An 18464-nucleotide genomic window follows, 5' to 3' on the forward strand; every position below is an offset into this window, starting at 1 on the left:
TTGCGGATTTGGGGGTCTATGGGGATTCTTGCAAATGGAGAACAACTAACCCAGAGATAACTTCTAAATGTAATGACATTTGGAGGGGGGATACTAAGGTTAACAATGAATAAGAAGACATTTCCTCTGTTTATTGATTTTGATTTTTGCAGCCTTGCATTTATGTTTTCAAACATCTGAGTGTGTGAGTTTTAACATTTTCTTTCAGGTCTTGAACATTTTCAGACTTATAGATAACCTGGCACATCGACGAACTGGTGCCCCTGAGCGTCCATACTTGGAAATGCACCTGCGAGGATGCAGGGTTAGGCCCATCTTGGGGCTGCAGAAAAGTCAACCCTCAAGCCACTGATGGCCTCACAGCTCAGCAAACCTCTCTGTCATTGTCCTTGCTTCGTGAAATCCAAACTCCAGCTAGAAGGAAGTGTGTTTCTCCCCTACGCAAGATTCTTGTCATACCTCTCTGCCTTTGCAAATGAAGTTCGCTCTCCATTCTTTTACTTCTTTATTTTATTTCTAAACTAGTTTTATTGAGGGATCATTGCTCTAGACAAGTGGCACATATTTAGAGTGCACATTTGATAAGTTCTGATGTACATGTATGTGTATACTTTAAAAATAATAATTTATAAGAATTTTAAATATGTAAAATACAAATAATATAAAATTAAAATAATAATTTCAAACTCACAGAAGAGTTGCAAGAATATTACAAAGAATTCTTTCATGTCCTCCTCCTACTTTGATTGTTCACTTTTTTTTCTTACATATGTTTTATAGCTCCATCTCTGTCTATAAACATACTTTTTTCCTGAACCACTTGAGGGTAACTTGCAGATATCATGTCCTTCTACCCCTAAATACTTTATGTGCATTTCCTAAGAACAAGGGCATTCTTTTATGTAACCACAGCAAATTTATGCAATTCAAGAAATTAATCACTGACACTTTTTATTATCTAATAGCTAGTCCGGATTCTGATGTCTCCAATTGTCCCTGCATAACTATGATTTATAGTAGTTTTCTCCTCTGAACCAGCCTCCAGAAGGTAGAAATGGGATCAGATGCATCTATTACTAGTCCAGGATCTAGCATCCATGTCTAGTTATCATGTTTCCTTTGTCTCCTTTCATAAAGGCTAGCCTCTCAGCTTTTCTTGCTCTTTCATGACATTTAAACACATATTTAATTTTTTACTATAACATTTCCTAATGGATATAAACATTGAGAAAGCTTTATGACAAACTCTGATATGCCAGTCACCTAGGTTCTATGGTTCCCAAAGTTGCAACATCGGCATGTTTGAAGAATCCAGGTGGATTTTTATGTAGATGCTCTCTCCATGTGGGTTATCAGATGTTTCCTCATGATTAGACTCAAGTTATATGGTTTGGCAGGAAACAGTCCCCTTAGCGCATCATTTTAGGAAGTGCACGATGCTGTTTCTTTCTCCCTCTCTAGGGACCCAGAAGTCTCATGTTCGAATGTTTCTGGGGAGGCTAAGGGATGAGGTGTCCTGAGGAAGAGGTAGCAAAGGCTGCTTGGGCAGGTGGTTTTGTGGGCAGAGGGTGTATGGGCTGCAACGTGCCGGGGCCCGAGAGGGTGTGGTGCTTCCCAGGGCGTGAGGAGGGACGTAGTCCCGTTCTCTTCTCACATTCCCCTGTTTCTCTGGGTTGCTGCCTCCTCACTTTCTAGCTGGCTTCCAATGAGTTTCTTCTACCCTGAGTGCCTCAGAAGGCTCAGAAGGTTAGAAGGAGGTAGATTCAGAGACAAGTGGCTGTCATAATGCTGGCAGTTCTCTTGGTTGCATCAGCAGGCCTCCTTTGGTTGGTATTTTCCAGACTTGGATGAAACCCTCTTGGCCTCATGGACTCCTCTGCCTGCCACTTGACTCTCTTCCTTTCCCAGTGAGTCTGCATGCACAGCCTCCACTTTCTCATTCAATCATCAAACACTTACTGAGCATCTCATTTTGGGGGTACTCCTAAACTGTGACCAGACGCTCTGATGATCAGCGTAAGCCCCCCTCCTCTGCCCTACCTGCAGCAGAGATGTGAGGAAACAATATGGTAGATAGGGGAACCCAGATGGCACATGAGAAAATACAAGGATCCTCAGTCTACCAATAATGTGGAGCTAGAAGCCATTACGACATCCCCTCTCACCCTCATCACCCCAGGCGAACGTAAATCTAGCAACAAAAAGACTTTTTCAGGATGTAAAATAAAGAAACCCTTATGCACAGCTGGCAGAGAGGGAATTGGCAAGATCACTTAGGAGAATAAGTTGATGATGTCTGGAAAGGTTGGTAAAACACATGTTCTAAAATTTAGTAATTCTTAGCTTTATAGCTACGGAGATATAGGGCATATAGATGAGCCCTATGGGGAGTGTAGGGTATATGCTTCTGTGTGAGCACATGAGAAAGTGTGATCAGGAATGTATGTGGTGGGTAAGCAAAATATGGTGCATCCATATAGTGGAATATTACACCGCCCTACAAAGGAAGGGCATTCTGACCCAGGCCACAACATGAATGAAACTTGAGGATGTTATGCTAAACGCAGTAATCCAGGCACAAAAGGACAGATACTGTATTGTTTGACTTGTGTGAGGTCCCTAGAATTGTTAGATTCATAGAGATAGAAAGCAGATAGAGCGAGGGGATGAGTCAGTGTTTCATGGGGGCAGCGTTTCACTTTTATAAGATGAAGAGAGTTCTGGATATGGACAGTGGTGAAGGTCATACAATAGTGTAAATGTACTTAATGCCACTTAACAGGACACTTAAAAATGGTTAAGATGGTAAATTTTATGTCATGTTATTTTACCACAATACAAAATTTGGAAAACAAATCAAGAACAACACTTCTCATAGTAATGGAAAATTGGAAATTGCTTAGATGTCCATCACCAGCAACATGGGCAAAGCAGGAGGACATATTTCCACCATAAAATATTGTATCTCTCTGAAAGTAAATAAACTAGATTCACGTGTATTGACTGATATGAATATTTTTCCTAAAGATTTTATTTATTTATTTGAGAGAGAAAGAGAAAGAGAGAGAGAGAGAGAGAAGAGAGAGAAACAGAGAAAGGACAGAGGGAGAAGCAGACTCCTCATGGGCAGGGAGCTGGATGCAGGACTAGATCCCAGAATGCTAGGATGATGACCTGAGCCTAGGCAGACACTTGACTGAGTGAGCCACTCAGGTGCCCCAACAGATATGCATCTTAAAATTGTGATTCTAAGAAACTCACAGAAGAAGTGATCCACAGTGTGTGAGGCACAGTAGGGGAAGTGCAGGGTGATGGAGGTCTGGGTGGAGGCCACAAGCACACCTGACAACCAGGAGGTGCCCACCATGAGCAGACAGACTTGACACCTCATGAGCACAGGATAATGCAGGGGGTGACACACAGCAACATAGCAGTCATAGGACATGAGGGATAGTAGGACACCCTCAGAGACACCCAGTAGCATCAGGAAGAACATCTGAGCTGCACAACCTTCAAAGGAGATGGAGCCCTCTCCCTGCAGGAAGTCAGCTGCCATCTTGGAGTTGACCATCTTTCTTGTGCCATCACAAGAATGAGATGATCCTAGACAAGAACTGGTCACTTTTCAAAGTCAGAAACAACACAAGTTGGAAGAGCCAACAGCTTCCTGTCCTTCAAAACAGTATAAATAAGGATCTTACCTCCTGCCCAAAGCTATTGTTTCAGATGACCATCAACTGAGTAACAAGAAAGTAGGTAGTTCAAGGAAGCAAACATTGCAAAATCAATAAACACAAGAACTCTGGCTAGGAAACCCCATCAGATAGGTTGCCTAGCAATGAACTAAGTAGAGATAAGTAGACCAGATGTCTACTCTAAGTTTTTTGAAGGAACTATGCTGTTACAGAAACAAAAGAGTTCGGTTTGCAAAATCACATGACTTTTTGAGCCTCTGCATTTGCATCTTTTTATAATAGCAGATTAGCCTGAACCTTAATCAAAGTGGGGCTTGTATCTGGTCTCTTTAGTTCCCTGATTACTTCCTTTTAATTGTGATATGTTCTTCAGGTTGCATTGTGAGTACTACAAGGTCAGGGATTTTGTTTGTTCCCTGCTGGACCCTCAGCCCTTAGAGAGTGTCTACACCGTAGTAGATGTTCAAGGAATAATTGTTGGAAGAATTAGGCAATAAACAGGAGTGAATAAGAAGGAAACATCTAAGATTGGGACTGTGGAGGGAAATTTCATACAGACGGGCCCTGGATTAGGGCACTCAAACTGTGGTCACTGACTAAAAACTGGCTTCCTATTGATGAGGGCCCCCAAAGCCCCCTTCATGTCACTGTTGCGTAGGCTGTAGATGAAGGGGTTCAGCATGGGAGTGACCACGGTGTACATCACCGCAGCGGCTGTGTCCTTCTGGGCCGTGTGGGAGGACATTGGGCTGAAATAAACCCCAATGAGTGTCCCGTAGAATAGGGACACCACAGACAGATGAGAGCCACAGGTGGAGAAAGCTTTCTGCTTGCCTCTGGTGGAAGGGATCCTCAGCACCGTAGCAAAGATGCATGTGTAAGAGACCAAGATGCCCACAAAGGGTATGATGGTCGGTAGGGCGCCCAAGGTATATACCATTGCATTATTGAGAAAGATGTCAGAGCAGGCCAACTTCAGCAGAGGGCTGAGGTCACAAAAGAAATGGGGAACCCGGTTGTGGGTGCAGAATGAGAGGCGAGTCAGTAATACAGTGTGGGTTAGGGCATTCCCGAAGGCTGCAGTCCAGGATGCAGCCACCAGGAATCCACAGAGCTGTGGCGTTACAGATGTGGTGTAGTGCAGAGGGTGACAGATGGCCACATAGCGGTCATAGGCCATGGCAGCCAGCAGGAAGCTATCGATGCCAGCAAACCAGATGAAGAAAAACATCTGGGTCAGGCAGCCCGCATAAGGGATCCCTTTGTGTCCTGATACGTGGTTGGCTAGCATCTTGGGAATGGTGGTGGAGGTGAAGCAAATGTCCACAAAGGCCAAGTTAGCCAGGAAGAAGTACATGGGCGTGTGGAGTCGGGGGTCAGTGGCAATAGCCAGGATGATGAGCAGGTTTCCCAGCCCCGTGACCAGGTACATAGTCAGGAAGATTATGAACAGCAGCTGCTGTTGCTTGGGGTTCTCTGAAAGGCCCAGGAGCAGGAACTCAGTGACTGACGTGAGATTTGCGTCTTCCATGGCCATCCTGGATCAATCAGAAAGGAAACCCAAGGGTTGTCCAGGGTCGTGATATGGACAGCCCTTGCACTGCACCCAAATTTCATCCTCTCTTGTTAGTTCAGACATTCATTAATTCTTACCACTCTTTCCTGCAACAGGACCCCACCCACCCACCCTCCCACCTGTTTGCTGCAACATTTCCATCAGTGAACACAGCATTCATTCTCCACAACCCACCTGCAGGCTGGGTGGACAGCTGCCACACACTCAGACCATTTCTCACCCTCAATCCCTACACCTCTATGCCGCAGGGTGTCATCTGGGTACAGTAGCAAGCTCCTCCTGTACATGGGGTAATATGAAATGTGGGCATTAACACCCCCCAGGAGTGACTTACAGTCAGCAAACAACATGTCCTTGTTGGGTGGCTCCCTTAGCTTCATCACTCCTCAGTAGGGCCATTCTGGAGTGGTTTTTTTTTGTGGGGGATCCATAGAAGGATCACCCCTCAGCTACTCATCTGAGTCTGCTCATATGTCTCTCACTTTCCCAAAGCTCATTGGATCTCCTGGGATCACCTCCTAAACATACTATCTGTACTCAAGTCCTTGATTCAGACAGGACCTGCTTTGGGGAGAATCCAAAGTAAGGCTCAAGGATTCCAGAATTTCTTCCATCTTTGAGAGAATCCCTTCTTTATCTCAAATAGCTCTCCAGCTTCTGCCCCCTTTCTTTGCTTCCCTGAAACTCAATAATGCTCAAAAATATTGCCTGTCCTTGCATGTCAAGAGCAACCATGACTTGCTATCGCCACTTCATGGCTAGTATGCAGCCAGTATGTGCCAGTACAGCTGTCCATTGCTAAAATCTGGAAATATTTGGCACAGGCTACACAATACCTTGATAGTACTTCCAAAGAATAGTAAAATTAACTGACAACACAAATTATAACATAAGCTCAATATTTCAAGTTCATTGTGGTTGAAGGTTGCAATGAGCTTTGATACACCAGCCACATCTGGAAGTTTTTGTAAAACTTTTGCCAGTTTGGCTATCGTCACTGTGAGCAGCTTGGCTTTGTGCTTACAAAGTGTTCTGCCCCATAGAAGGGGGACCAATTTGTCAGTATTCTCAAAGCTGAGGTTGGCTCTGGTTTTAGCTAGTTAAGGTTTTCTTCAGTGTTTACATTTGTGCATTATAATTTTTGCATAAGTGCGCAATGTTTGGATAATGATCAAATCAAGTTTACAACAAAACATTAAAGGAAAGGATCCAGAATGAAAAGGCACAGAGCTTGGATAAGCTTTTTAATGTTCCTATTAAATATCATGAGCAGGGGGCCCTGGGTGGCTCAGTTGGTTAAGTGTCTGTGTTAGGCTTAGATCCTTATCCTGGGGTTCTGGGATAGAGCCCTGTATTGGGCTCCCTACTCAGGGTGGAGTGAGCTTCTCTCTCTCCCTCTGCCCTCCCCCGCTTGCTCTCCCTCTCAAATAAATAATAAATAAAATCTTATGAAAAAATAAGTATCATGAATAGTACTCTGCTGAAATTTGTGGGAGAATAGAGGAGGAATGATATTCATAGTGAATTGAAGCCCTGCAACATCCGATGCGGGGAGAAGTCCTAACAACCTAGAACAGTTTTGCTTCTGTGTAAAGCTCACTGTAAAATGTGACAAGTAATATATATTTTTGGCAAACGATTATTTAACAGTATAAATATGGTAGTTTATAGTAACAGGTGAAAGAAATACTGGATCCAAATACTGCTCACAAGCTGTTCACTGAGGTTGGAAATGTTGATACCTAATGATTTCATGTGAATAGCAATCATGCTCAGTTCACTGCGGGTTCAAGGAAAATTTGTAATAGTCAATGACGAAAGACCAAAAGAATATATGTCACACTAAAAAACATTAGAATAATAAAAAGTTCCAGGAAAAAATTGTGTTATGTCAAAGTATGTTGGTAAAGCAGACATAAAGCATATAGAAAGCAATATGCCTTTTAACATACTCTGATATATGGTTGAAGTAACTGAGACTTTGCAGATATGAAATAATTGGTAAAACATCAAAAACCATAATATCAATATGGACATGACACCGCCATTCAGACTCATGGATTTGCTTGTGGAAAAACCGATTTCCTGAAAAGAGAAATCTGCTTGGTGAACAATTACTCCACTAGGGAAAACCTCAACCATGATCTAGTGTCACTGAGGTTGTTTCAGTAATTTATTTTAAAAAGTGAAGTTCACTGATATAATGTAAGTCCATAATTTGGGGCAAAATATGCAGAATTTTCTGGATGTTTCAATTTGGTATCATTCAAGTCTCTTTGTTCAGCTTTTTCTGGATGATACAGAAAAGATACAACTAAAACAGAGCACTTTAAATATGCCTCTTAAAACTTTACAAAATGCACCGTGTGTCCATTAAACATACAGAGAATAAATCATTGGCCTGAAGAGCTGGGGATCAAAGTAGTGAAAATTGGAAGTGTACTTGGACACAAATGGACAACCTGAGGAGCTGAGTCTCCAAGGAATAGCCTGGAAATTGTGTCGGGTCTTGTAAATGTACCGTTTCACTTGCTTGTTGATTTGTTGATCATCTATGGAGCATCTTCAATGTGGCATTCCCCAAGGTGTGGATGGGAATTCTGAGAGGACAGTAAACTCAGGGACCCCCTCCTGACCCTGCACATCCACCACAGAAGAGTTCTCTAGAAGGTATGTGGTGAGATAGGTTCAAGGACGTTTGGAACGATTAGTGCTCATCCACACAATAGGGGTGCATACATCCAACGGCACACTCTTACTCAGTGGACATTTTTATAGTCAGAGAAATGGAAGACATGTGAAAGGCTCTCACCAACCTGGATGAATTTCAAAAGCATGAACAGAAGAAAGGATGTGCATAGAAGGATAGAAGGGTGTGCATCAAATCATGTTGCTCAGGTAAAGTCTAGAGGCATGCACACAATTCTATGGATCCTTCGTGGATATGTCCCATGTAGTTAAGGTGCAAAAATGTGTATGGGAGTGAACAATACTAGTGATAGGATGTTTGTTCTTTCAGAGCTAGAGGAAGGAGGGAGACGGAGGAAGGGGTGTGACACAGGCAGTATGGGAGCATGGGAACAGAGGGGGGATGTAAACAGATGTTTTACTTCTTAATCTGGATGATGAATACAAGCCAGACTCCAGCTTGAAGTATGATCTATGCCTTTTGAGTGCCTGCAATAACACACACACACACACACACACACACACACACACAGGTCCTCACCAACCTCAGGAACTCATAGGAGAGAGTCCAGATGGGTGGATAAGTAAATGATGGATTCTACCTCATTCCCTGGCCAAGGTCACTATGTCCCTTGAGGTCCCATCCCAAGTTTGCACACACACCTCTTGGTGCTCCTGCTTTGCTGAACTTACCCTGGCTCCCAGAGGCCCTGTGTCAAGCCCCGCCCAGCATCTACCCCCAATTCTTTCTGCCTTCTGTGCCCAGGCTGAGCACTGGCCCTGGTGACCCCCAGGCACCTGGGCCAGAGATGTGGTCGGCGGCCTCCTCTGCTTCCTCCTACGCCCTGCATCCCTATGGTTCTACCTGAACTTCCTCTTCTTTGTCTCCTCCCAGTAACCCCACCCCAGCCCCAGCTTCTCATCTCACCACTCTTCACTTCTCTGGGTGCTTTGAGGCCAGGATTCTTCTTCTGGTTGAGCCTCCATAATGGCCACCACCACTGTGAAATGACCTGCCTCTCCCTTGCTGAGAAGCCTGCACTGGCTCCCCATCACCTGCTGGTAATAGTTAACATTTCTTACACACCTCCTGCACACTACACGCCATGGTAAAGAGTTTGATGTATTTGTCTTACTTAATCCTCCAGAGAGGCCCTTTTACCTCCACTTCTAGGATGAGGAAGCCTTGGGAAGAACACCAACTACACACCTCGCAGTCTTTCTTGTTCCAAAGCTCTTCAAGCTCTGTTGTGAGGACCCAGAAGCTGGAACTTTTGAGCAGGGCTTACACTCCCAGGATGCTTCCTGTTTTGGTTTGTTTTCATTAGACAGACAGATGAACCGAGCCCAGAGAGGCAACATCACTTCCCTGAGGTCACAGAGCAGACCTGGCTGGAGACTCCAGGGCCCCCTGCTTGCTGTTTATTTACCTTGTCTATCTCCCTCTCTTCCTACTCATCTATGAAATTGTCCTCTCTGGCCGTGGAGATATGTGGCCAAAGGTGAGCCAGCTTTGGCTGAGAGAGTGCTGTGGGCCACATGTGATGTAGAGGCAAGTCTTTGGGCTCGAAGGAAGAAGCTCGAGAACCTGACAGAGCCAGATTTACCCCTCTATCCCACTCCTCAGGCCTAGTCCCTCGTGCCTTGTTAAGGCACCTGCTAATTGTCTGTCCCACACTCTGTCTCTGTTGGCCTACCTCTTTGGGGAGGAGGGCGACCTCAGCTAGCCCTGGGCTTTTCCCTCTATCCCTGGGCTGGGGGTGTCAGGAGCTCTGGGCCGCATTGGAGTGACCTTCACTGTAGGGCCCGTGCGCAGTTGATTCTCTGAGCTCTGCTGGAGCTGCCTCACCATTGGGCTATGTCCATGGCCTCCCATTGTGGGCTCAATAGCCTACTGATGATTATTTCTTAATTAACATGATAGTCATACGACACAGATTTAACCCTTTAAAGGCAAGCATGTCAATGACATGCAGCATATTCATAATTTAGTGCAGCCACCAGCTCTCCCTAGTTCCAGAACATTTTTACCACCACAGAAGGAAGCCCTGTTCTTGTCAGCAGGCATTTCCCCCACCTCTCCTAGTTTTAGGCCACCCCCAGTCTGTTTTCTGCCTATGGATTTATCCATTCTGGCATTTCATAGACATGGAATCATATAGTGTGTGGTCTTTTGTGGTCTTTTGTGTCTGGCTTCTTTCACTTAGCATGATATTTTCAAGGTTCAACCATGGTGTAGTATGTGTTGGAACTCTGTTCCTTTTTACGGCTTAGTAGTATTCCCTTGCGGTTTTTTTTTTTTTTTGAAGATTTTATTTATTTATCCATGAGAGACACAGGGACAGAGAGAGAGAGGCAGAGACAGGCAGAGGGAGAAGCAGGCTCCATGCAGGGAGCCTGACGTGGGACTTGATCCCAGGTCTCCAGGATCATGCTCTGGGCTGAAGTTGGCGCTAAACCACTGAGCCACCCGGGCTGCCCTAGTAGTATTCCTTTGTACAGAAGTGTTTGTCCATTCACCATGGACATTTGGGCTGTTGCCACATTTTGGCTGCTGTGAATAGTGCTGCTATGAACATCTGTGTACTGGTATCTCTTCGAGAGCCTGTTTAAAGTCTTTTCAGAACATCCCTATGTGCAGAGTGGCTGAGTCATGCAGCAATTCTATGTTTAAACTTTTGAGGAACTGCCGATGTATTTTCCACCATGGCTCCACCATTTTATCTTCCCTCCAGCAGTGCACAAGGGTTCCAATTTCTCCCCATCTCACCAACGCTTGTTGTTCATCCTTTTTACGATGACCACTGTGTGGTGTGAATTGTTGCCTCACTGTTGTTTTGACTTGCACTTCTTTTCAAGAATAATCAAGTTGAACATCTTTTCACGTTCTAAATACTTTACAGCTTGCATATCTACTGGTAAAATAGATTCAGGCACATACTCCTGCTGTATGAATATTTATATAAAGTATTTAAAATATTGCACCACTATATAGTGTTATGTTTATAGTTTAGAGTATTCTAAAACACTCCCCCCAGATAGAACTTAAAAAGAGAAGCTCTTAGGCTGAAATAGACTCTTAGTTACTTCAAATAACACTTCCCCTTTACTTTTATTTTTTAAATAATTTATTTATATTTTCCTGAGAGACACATAGGGAGAGGCAGAGACATAGGCAGAGGGAGAAATAGGCTTCCCGCAGGGAGCCTGATGGGGACTCGATTCCAGGACTCTGGGATTAAGACCATAGCCAAAGGCAGACGCTCAACCACTGAGCACACAGGTGCCCCTCTTCCCTTTATTCTTCTTAAATGCTCTTTATTTTGAAACAATTTTAGACACATAAAAGTCACAAACATTGGTGAAAGGATCCTTCACTTCAGTCTTTACTCAGATTCTCCCAATAAAAGCATTTTATAATTACATATCAAACATATTAAAATATAATTATATATTACATTAGATATATAATTATAGATTTATATGTATTAAAAGTACATAATCATGGTACATTTATAAAAATGAGGACATTGAAGTAGCACGATACTGTTAGCCACATATCTTTTTTTGGGTGGAGAGAATTCACCACTGTTTATATGCACTCAATTTTTGAAATGCTTTATGAAATTTTGTCAATTGTATGGATTCATGTAATTATCACCATAGTCAGGACACTTAAACATTCCACCATCTCAAAGAAACTCCCCGTGCCTCCCTTTGTAGTCAACACTCCCCTCCCTAACCTTTGGCAACTATAATCTGGTCAGTAAAGTAATTCTGATGTTTCAAGAAAGTCATGTGTATACAGTATGTGACCTTTTGAGACTGGCAAATCTTTTACTCAACATAATACCCTTGAGAACCACCCAGGTTTTCACTTGTATAAATAGTCGATTCCTGGGATGCCTGGATGGTTCTGTTGGTTAATGTCTGTCTTCTGCTCAGGTTGTGATCCTAGGGTCCTGGGATCAAGCCCAGCTACAGGTCCTTACTCAGCTGGGACCCTGCTCCTTCCTCTCCTTCTGACCATCCACCAATCTGCTCTTACTCATCCTCTCAAATGAACAGTGGAGAAATCTTTTTTAAAAATCAGCCCACTCCTTTTCATTGCTGAGTAGTGTTCCATCCTATGGCTGGACCACTGTTTGGTTACACATTCACCAGTAGAAGGACACTTAGGATGTTTCAGCTTCCGGTTAGAGCAAGTAAAATTGATATGGATATTCATGTACATAAGTCTTTGTTTCTCGAGGGTAAAACTCAGGAGTGAGACTGCTGGGTTATATGATAAGTGTAAGTTTAACCTGATAAGGCACTGTCAAACTATTTTTGAGAGTGGCCTCACTGTTTTGCATCCCCACCAGTAATGTATGTAAGTCCTGGTTGGCAGCACTTGGTAATGTTATTTTTAAAGATTTTATTTTATTTATTCATGAGAGACACAGAGAGAGGCAGAGACACAGGCAGAGGGACGCGTAGGCTCTATGCAGGAGCTGGATGTGGGACTTGATCCCGTAGCCCCGGGATCATGACCTGAGTCTCCCAGGTGTCCCTGTATTGTCGGTATTTTTATTTTAGCCATTCTGATAGGTGTGTCATGGTATCTCCTTCATAGCTTTAATTTGCATTTCCCTAACGGCTAACGATGTTGAACATCTGTTCACCTGCGTCTTTATCATCTGTATATCCACTTTGGTGAAGTGTTCATGTATGCGAGTCTTCTGTCCATTCTCTAATTACTATTACCTTAAAAGTATTTGGAAGGTAAAAATTAATGTACATGAAGTCCTGAGATCTCCCTACATGCAGGGCCACTATAGAGATAACTCCCCAGTGTGGAGCATGTGGTGGAGCACCATTGTCACTGCTGCCTGTGTGAATGGCACCCCCTGAGGTTGGTGTGGTGTGCACCACCTGCTCCACTGTTCCTAGTAGCCTGATTCTCACTGGAGCCACTTGCCAGACCTGAACTTCTCAAGAGCAGAGTCTGGGACTGAGCATTCTCTGCTACCTCAACACTATTCAGCCTAAGACTGGACAGAGAGAGCCAGCAGGGAAAGATGGGACTCTTGTGGAAATAATAGGCATGCATTTAAAGAGAATTTTGACAGCTAATATTCAGAGTTTTGCAATGGAATAATAGGAATTATGATTTGGATTAGAAGACCAGACAAGAAGTCAAACTCTCCCTTTTGCATATGACATGATACTGTACGTAGAAAACCCAAAAGACTCCACCCCAAGATTGCTAGAACTCATATAGCAGTTCGGCATCATGGCAGGATACAAAATCAATGCTCAGAAATCAGTGGCATTTCTATACACTAACAATGAGACTGAAGAAAGAGAAATTAAGGAGTCAATCCCATTTACAATTGCACCCAAAAGCATGAGATACCTAGTATAAACCTAACCAAAGAGGTAAGGGATGTATACTCTTAAAACTACAGAACACTTCTGAAAGAAATTGAGGAAGACACAAAGAAATGGAAAAATATTCCATGCTCATGGATTGGAAGAGTTTATATTGTGAAAATGCCAAGGCTATCCAGGGAAATTTACACATTTAATGCAATCCCTATCAAAATACCATGGACTTTCTTCAGAGAATTGGAACAAATCATCTTAAGATTTGTGTGGAATCAGAAAAGGCCCCGAATAGCCAGGGGAATATTGAAAAGGAAAACCAGAGCTGGGGGGCATCACAATGCCAGATTTCAGGTTGTCCTACAAAGCTGTGGTCATCAAGACAGTGTGGTATGGCACAGAAACAGACACATAGATCAATGGAACATAATAGAGAATCCAGAAATGGACCCTCAACTCTATGGTTAACTAATATTCGACAAAGCAGGAAAGACTATCCACTGGAAAAAGGACAGTCTCTTCAATAAATGGTGCTGGGAAAATTGGACATCCACATGCAGAAGAATGAAACTAGACCATGCTTTTATACCATACACAAAGATAAACTCAAAATGGATGAAAGATCTAAATATGAGACAAGATTCCATCAAAATCCTAGAGGAGAACACAGGCAACACCCTTTTTGAACTCGGCCACAGCAACTTCTTGCAAGATACATTTATGAAGGCAAGGGAAACAAAAGCAAAAATGAATTATTGGAAGTTAATCAAGATAAAAAGCTTCTGCACAGCCCAAGAAACAGTCAACAAAAGTAAAAGACAACCTACAGAATGGGAGAAGATATTTGCAAATGACCTATCAGATAAAGGGCTAGTATCCAAGATCTATAAAGAACTTATGAAACTCAACAGCAAAGAAACAAACAATCCAATCATGAAATGGGCAAAAGACATGAACAGAAATTTCACCAAAGAAGACATAGACTTGGCCAACAAGCACATGAGAAAATGCTCCACATCACTGGCCATCTGGGAAATACAAATCAAAACCACAATGAGATACCACCTCACACCAGTGAGAATGGGGCAAATTAACAAGGCAGGAAACCTCAAATGTTGGAGAGGATGTGGAGAAAGGGGAACTCTCTTGCACTGTTGGTGGGAATGTGAACTGGTGCAGCCACTCTGGAAAACTGTGTGGAGGTTCCTCAAAGAGTTAAAAATAGACCTGCCCTACGACCCAGCAATTGCACTGTTGAGGATTTACCCCAAAGATACAGATGCAGTGAAAAGCCGAGACGCCTGCACCCCGATGTTTCTAGCAGCAATGTCCACAATAGCCAAACTGTGGAAGGAGCCTCGGTGTCCATCGAAAGATGAATGGATAAAGAAGACGTGGTTTATGTATACAATGGAATATCACTCAGCCATTAGAAATGACAAATACCCACCATTTGCTTCAACGTGGATGGAACTGGAGGGTATTATGCTGAGTGAAGTAAGTCAATCGGAGAAGGACAAACATTATATGGTCTCATTCATTTGGGGAATATAAAAAATAGTGAAAGGGAATAAGGGGTAAAGGAGAGAAAATGAATGAAAATATCAGTGAGGGTGACAGAACATGAGAGCCTCCTAACTCTGGGAAACCAACAAAGGGTAGTGGAAAGGGAAGTGGGCGGGGGGGTTGGGGTGACGGGCACTGACAGGGGCACTTGACGGATGCGCACTGGGTGATATGCTACATGTTGGCAAATTGAACTCCAATAAAAAAAAAAAAAACTTTAAAAAAGAAGACCAGACAAGAACAGGTTTATCATTCTCATGCAGCTGTTTGGTCATTTCCTTCCTTCCTTCCTTTCTTTCTTTCTTTCTTTCTTTCTTTCTTTCTTTCTTTCTTTCTTTCTTTCTTCCTTCCTTCCTTCCTTCCTTCCTTCCTTCCTTCCTTCCTTCCTTATTACTGAGCACCTACTATGTGTCAAAGCCCTGGGCCAGAGGAGGAAAGACAGCTTCTTTGCTCCTCATCATTTCACCCTTGAATGGAGAAGACAGACAGAAATCCAATAATCGCACAAATGATGTTTGTGGATATGATGTGACATGGTCTACAAAGCATGTGATGCTAGTGTGAGGGCAATGGGAGCCTGAGTTGGGGTTAAAGAAAGCTTCCCTGAGGACGTGGCCTCAGCTGAGATAGGAAGGAAGAAAGGGAGTGGAGTTGGCCAATGTAGGGAGGGAAAAGTGACTGAGTCCACAGGAAGAGCTGGTGTGAAGGCAGGAGGCTGAACAGGACTTCCCCGGGCACCTGCACTCTAGAGGTCCTATCCTGCCTCATAGCAAACATTGTAACAAGCCACTCACAGTAAGTGTATTTCTTCCTATGTTAAAAAAAAGGAAAAGTATAGAAAATCACTCTGCTTTTGAAATTATTTAGGTGTCTTGAAAATTATTGCACGTTTTGCTGATTTGGGGTCTATGGGGATTCTTGCAAACGGAGAACAACTAACCCAGAGATAACTTCTAAATGTAATGACATTTGCGGGGGGGGGGGGGGATGCTAAGGTTAACGATTAATGAAGTCGATATTATGCTGGTTTAAGAAGACATTCATTTCCTCCAAGTGTTTATTACACTTGATCTTAGCCAAAAGGCCGAGAAGCGATCCTCCAAGTGTTTATTTTGATTTTTGCAGCCTTGCGTTTATGTTTTCAAACATCAGAGTGTGTGAGTTTTAATGTTTTCTTCCAGGTCTTGAACGTTTTCAGACTTGTAGAAAACCTTCTGGCGCGTTGATGAACTGGTTCCCCGATCGTCCATAATGGGAAGTGCATCCTGCGAGGACGCCGGGTTAAGCCCAAGTCAGCCCTAGGGACGCTGGGTGGTTCAATGGTTGAGCCTCTGTCTTTGGCTCAGGGTGTGATCCTGGATGCCCAGGATCGAGTCCCATATCAGGTTCCCCTCAGGGAGCCTGCTTCTCCCTCTGCCTGTGTCTCTGCCTCTCTGTGTGTCTCTCATAAATAAGTAAATAAAATCTTAAAAAAAAAAAAGTCAACCCTCAAGCTACTGATGGCCTCCCAGTTCCACAAACCCTTCTCTCTTGGTTGTCCCTGCTCCATGAAACAAAAACTCCAGCTAGAAAGAAGGGTCTTTCTTCCGTACACATTCTTGTCGTGCCTCTCTGCTTTTGCAAATTACGTTCTCTATCCATTTTTTTACTTATTTATTTCTAGTTTGAGGAATCATTGGCATATGACAAATGACAATATTTAGAGTGCACAATTTGATAAATTCTTTCATGTGTATATATGTATGCTCTTAAATAATTTATAATAATAATTTTAAATATATAAAATACAAATAATATAAGATTAAAATAATAATTTCAAACTCACAGAAGAGTTGCAAGAATATTACAAAGAATTCTTTCATGTCCTTCTACTTTGACCAATTGTTCACCTTTATTTTTCACATTTGTTTTATAGCTCCATCTCTGAATAGAAATGTACTTTTTCCCTGAACCACTTGAGGGTAACTTGCAGATATCCTGCCCTTCTACCCTTAAATAGTTTATATGCATTTCCTAAGAACACAGCATTCTCTTATGTAACCACAGCAAATTTATGCAATTCAAGAAATTCATCACTGACACATTTCATTATCTAATAGCTAGTCTGGATTCCGATGTCTCTAATTGTCCCTGCATGACTATGATTTATAGTAGTTTTCTCCTCTGAACCAGCCTCCAGAAGGTAGAAGTGGGATCAGATGCATCTATTACTAGTCCAGGATCTAGCATGCATTTCTAGTTATCATGTTTCCTTTGTGTCCTTACATAAAGGCTAGCCTCTCAGCTTTTCTTGCTCTTTCATGACATTTAAACACATATTTAATTTTTTATTATAAATTTTCCTAATGGATATAAACATTGAGAAAGCTTTACGACAAACTCTGATATGCCAGTCACCTAGGTTCCATGGTTCCCAAACTTGCAACATTGGCATGTTTGAAGAATCCAGGTGGATTTTTATATAGACTCTCTCTCCATGTGGGTTACCAGATGTTTCTTCATGATTAGACTCAAGTTGTATGGTTTAGCAGGAAACAGTCCCCTTAGGGCATCATTTTAGGAAGTGCACAATGCTGTTTCTTTCTCCCTCTCTAGGGACCCAAAAGTCTCATGTTCAGGTGTTTCTGGGGAGGCCAACGGATGAGGTGTCCTGAGGAAGAGGTAGCAAAGGCTGCTTGGGCAGGTGGTTTTGTGGGCAGAGGGTGTATAGGCTGCAACGTGCCGGGGCCAGAGAGGGTGTGGTGCTTCCCAGGGCGTGAGGAGGGACGTAGTCCCGTTCTCTTCTCACATTCCCCTGTTTCTCTGGGTTGCTGCCTCCTCACTTTCTAGCTGGCTTCCAATGAGTTTCTTCTACCCTGAGTGCCTCAGAAGGCTCAGAAGGTTAGAAGGAGGTAGATTCAGAGACAAGTGGCTGTCATAATGCTGGCAGTTCTCTTGGTTGCATCAGCAGGCCTCCTTTGGTTGGTATTTTCCAGACTTGGATGAAACCCTCTTGGCCTCATGGGCTCCTCTGCCTGCCACTTGACTCTCTTCCTTTCCCAGTGAGTCTGCATGCACAGCCTCCACTTTCTCATTCAATCATCAAACACTTATTGAGCATCTCATTTTGGGGGTACTCCTAAACTGTGACCAGACGCTCTGATGATCAGCATAAGCCCCCCTCCTCTGTCTTACCTGCTGCAGAGATGTGAAGAAACAATATGGTAGACAGGGGAACCCAGATGGCACATGAGAAAATACAAGGATCCTCAATCTACCAAATATGTAGAGCTGGAAGCCATTACGACATCCCCTCTCACCCTCATCACCCCAGGTGAACGTAAATCTAGCAACAAAAAGACTTTTTCAGGATGTAGAATAAAGAAACCCTTATGCACAGCTGACAGAGAGCAAATTGGTAAGATCACTTAAGAGAATAAGTTGACAATGTCTGGAAAGGTTGATAACGCACATGTTCTAAAATTTAGTAATTCTTAGCTTTATAGTACAGAGATATAGGGCATATAGATGAGCCCTATGGGAAGCGTAGGGTATATACTTCCGTGTGAGCACATGAGAAAGTGTGATCAGGA

The 18464-nt window shown here is 43.1% G+C and overlaps 1 protein-coding gene across 1 annotated transcript; it reads right to left on the reverse strand.

Annotated features, from left to right (window-relative positions):
- Positions 1 to 4284: 4284 nt before the first annotated feature.
- Positions 4285 to 5226, reverse strand: LOC140611340 (olfactory receptor 1f45-like). Its single transcript, XM_072788126.1, has one exon. The coding sequence runs from the start codon at positions 5224 to 5226 to the stop codon at positions 4285 to 4287; it is 942 nt and encodes a 313-aa protein (XP_072644227.1).
- Between the last annotated feature and the right edge of the window lie 13238 nt (positions 5227 to 18464).

The sequence above is a fragment of the Canis lupus genome, chromosome 19, assembly GCF_048164855.1.
Source record: "Canis lupus baileyi chromosome 19, mCanLup2.hap1, whole genome shotgun sequence".
NCBI classification, from domain to species: domain Eukaryota; kingdom Metazoa; phylum Chordata; class Mammalia; order Carnivora; family Canidae; genus Canis; species Canis lupus.

What these genes read in the sequence shown, in the direction of transcription:
- LOC140611340 (XM_072788126.1), bottom strand. Translation starts at nt 5,226, where the DNA reads ATGGAAGACGCAAATCTCACGTCAGTCACTGAGTTCCTGCTCCTGGGC.